This window comes from Solea solea, chromosome 5, assembly GCF_958295425.1.
Source record: "Solea solea chromosome 5, fSolSol10.1, whole genome shotgun sequence".
NCBI lineage: Eukaryota > Metazoa > Chordata > Actinopteri > Pleuronectiformes > Soleidae > Solea > Solea solea.
Window position 1 is genome coordinate 26,576,663 of NC_081138.1, and position 2,915 is coordinate 26,579,577.

The following is a 2,915-nucleotide window of genomic DNA, read 5'->3' on the forward strand; positions in this document are numbered from 1 at the left end:
ATAAAACTTAATTGTGCAGTTTTTAATACTTAATTTTGTCTCTTACTTTCAATTTAACGTATTAAATGTTACTCATCTCACTTTTTTCAACAAATAAGTTTGGATGTAGTCTGAGTGAGGGGGAATTAGAGTGGATAGAGCCCCCTCTGCTGGACATGGCTGGGGTTGCGGTGGAATGAAAACATTTACTGCTATAATCTTTGAAGTGCAAAGTGAAGAAAAATAAATGCTGTGACGGAAAATGGGCTTCAGTTTTTGAGGCTGCTGCATTTTCTATGTGGATTTATAATGACGATTGTTGCTGTTAATGTGTCTACATAAGGCAGAAAAGGTGAGTGGAGGAGGTACATGACAAAAGTACTGAATTTAACTCCCAATAAATCGGCTAAACTGACACCAAAATACACCCAACTGTTTTATTATTTACATTTCGCTATGGTTGTAAAAAAAAATTAAAAGAATACACAGATTACTCTTTAAGTTCTGGAGGGATGTCCGACAAAAATAGTAAAAAAAAAAGAAAAGAGGAAGCAGTGCGATTTCAGTTCAGTTCAGTTCGGCACTTTCTTGTAGACCTCGCCCACAGCCTCCTGCAGCTTCTTTACCGACTCCATCACCAGTCGGAAACTTTGACTAAAGTTACCGTTACCTTCCTTCACCCACGCTGCCTCCAGCTCTGTGACCCATGTCAGGATCCCGTCCAGCTGCTCCTGCACCTCCTTCTGCTCCTCCAGCTCAGCCAGCAGCTCCTGCCTGGCACAAACCTCTGCTTCATAAGCTCTCTGCAGGTCTGTCATGGACGACTCCAGCCTCAGCACCTCCTGACATGAGACATGAAAACTGCTATATTAATTTTTATGTTGCAGACTTCAAACTGTTTTTAAATGGTATTTCTAATAATTAATTTGGCTTAATTGTACAGTTATTCTTTAACATATTTTGCTTACTTAACATTCTTGTTCCACTATTTAATTTATTAAATAAATAAAAAAATAATTGAAATTCTTCAGGGTAAAAGAAGACATTTTGGGTTACCAAATGAGATAAACCTTGATAATAATAACAGTCCAAAAGTCTTTTCTTTAAAAAAATAGAAAAATCAAGTTACCTATTGTATTTGTGCTGACACATTTTTAAATGGATTATTCTGTCGATATTTTCACAATCAAGTAATTTTTTGGTTCATAAAATGTTTTTTTTTTCTATATGGCGCAAAGAAACCAAAAAATAGTCACATTTAAGAAGTTGAAAATCCGAGTACTTGTTTTAATTCTTTAAAAACACTCAAATCTATTATCAAAATAATTGACTATTTTAGTAATCTGTTAATAATCGACTATTGTTGCGAGTATCGTATCCCTTCATCCCTAAGTCTTTGTAACATTACAACATTTTGTAACACTTTTTTGCAAGGTAAGGTGTTTGGTACATGTTTTGGAAATGTATGTTGTAACATGTGCTCATATGCTTCCAGTGTCGTATGGTAACGAAGCACAAATATTTACTCATGTATCTGTACTTTACTTTGATATTTATATTTCTAGCAACTTTTAATCCACATTTCCTCTTACTATCTTTGTTACTTGTTACTACCAAATAAACTCAGAAGAAGAAGAAGAGTCAGTAATGGTCTGTATTTATACAGAGCTTTTCTAGTCTATGGGGTTAAGGACACATATAGACTAACAGAGCGAGGAATTGAACCCACAACCTTCCAGATGAAAGAGAACTAACCCTACCACTGAGCCACCATTGCTCAATCCTAAATCTTCACTTTATGAATACTTTTACTTGTTAAACTTAAGTATGTTTTATATCAGAAAATTACTTTTGATACTTAAGTACAGTACATGTTATATACTCTAATACTTTTACTAAGGTTAAGGTAATATTATAAAGTGACTTCAACTTCTACCAAAGTTTTATTTGTGATTTTTGTAATTTTCTGTGAAGATACTTTTACTCAAGCATCGCTTTTAGGTACTTTATACATGACTGTATTTAGTAAGTTTCCTCTTTATCCATAATTATTTAAGAAAATATTCCCAAAACCTTAGCGACATGAACCAAATTTAAACAGAATACAGACCGAAAGGTTTGTTTGTCTACGAACCAGGTGATATATATTATATTCTGAATGGTAATGATTTTGGTTTAGGATAATTGTGACAGGAGCACCACATCACCTCCTCAACCCACCTGCAGGTCTTGGTGGTAGCTCTTGTGTGACTGGTCCTCGGGAAGCAGGACATTTGGCGGCACGGAGAAGCAGCGGTTCGTCAGCAGCGTCTCCATCCGCTCCGACAGCTGCTTGAACCGTTCTTCGAGAAAGAGCTGTAGCTTCCGGCTGCACTCACGGGCTCGGGTCCGGAGCAGCTCATCGGCCGCGTCAGACTCGCCTTTGCTCAGTTCTCTAACACACACCTTCTCCACCACGGGCAAAATGTCGCACAGGCAGTCCTTGAAGGCGCTGTAGACCCGCAACATACACGTCTGCGGGGTGAAGCCGAAAAACTGTGCCTCGTACAGTTTCAGCGCCGAAGGAGAGAGACAGTCCGACTCTGCGTCAACTTCTCCGAGAACCTCCATCTCTCCTACTTCCCGGGCTTCCCGCGCCATGTCAAACCTGTGATGTCATTCTTTTTCCGCCTTCCTCTTGTGACGTTTTTACGACGTTTATTAAGTGAAAGATGGCGCTTTACCGCCACCAACCGGTAGGGAGGTACGGAGAATAAATAAATAAGTAAATAAATAAATATCAAACAAACAGCATTTATATTGTGTAACAGAACATACAAAAGTAAATAACAGATAAGACAATTAAAGGGTGATGACGTTTTAACAAAAATAATGAATCCACAAGGTAACTCTAAGAGCAAGAGGCTTATCTACATGGAAACGGCACAAAAAGTAAA

At 37.8% G+C, this 2,915-nt stretch overlaps 1 protein-coding gene across 1 annotated transcript; it reads right to left on the reverse strand.

Moving 5' to 3' along the window:
- Positions 1–402: 402 nt before the first annotated feature.
- mis12 (MIS12 kinetochore complex component) lies at positions 403–2,650 on the reverse strand. Its single transcript, XM_058628708.1, has 2 exons — positions 2,200–2,650; positions 403–821 (listed from the first exon to the last, which is right to left on the reverse strand). Exons 1-2 carry the CDS (start codon positions 2,617–2,619, stop codon positions 552–554), a joined length of 690 nt encoding a protein of 229 aa, XP_058484691.1. The 5' UTR covers positions 2,620–2,650; the 3' UTR covers positions 403–551.
- Between the last annotated feature and the right edge of the window lie 265 nt (positions 2,651–2,915).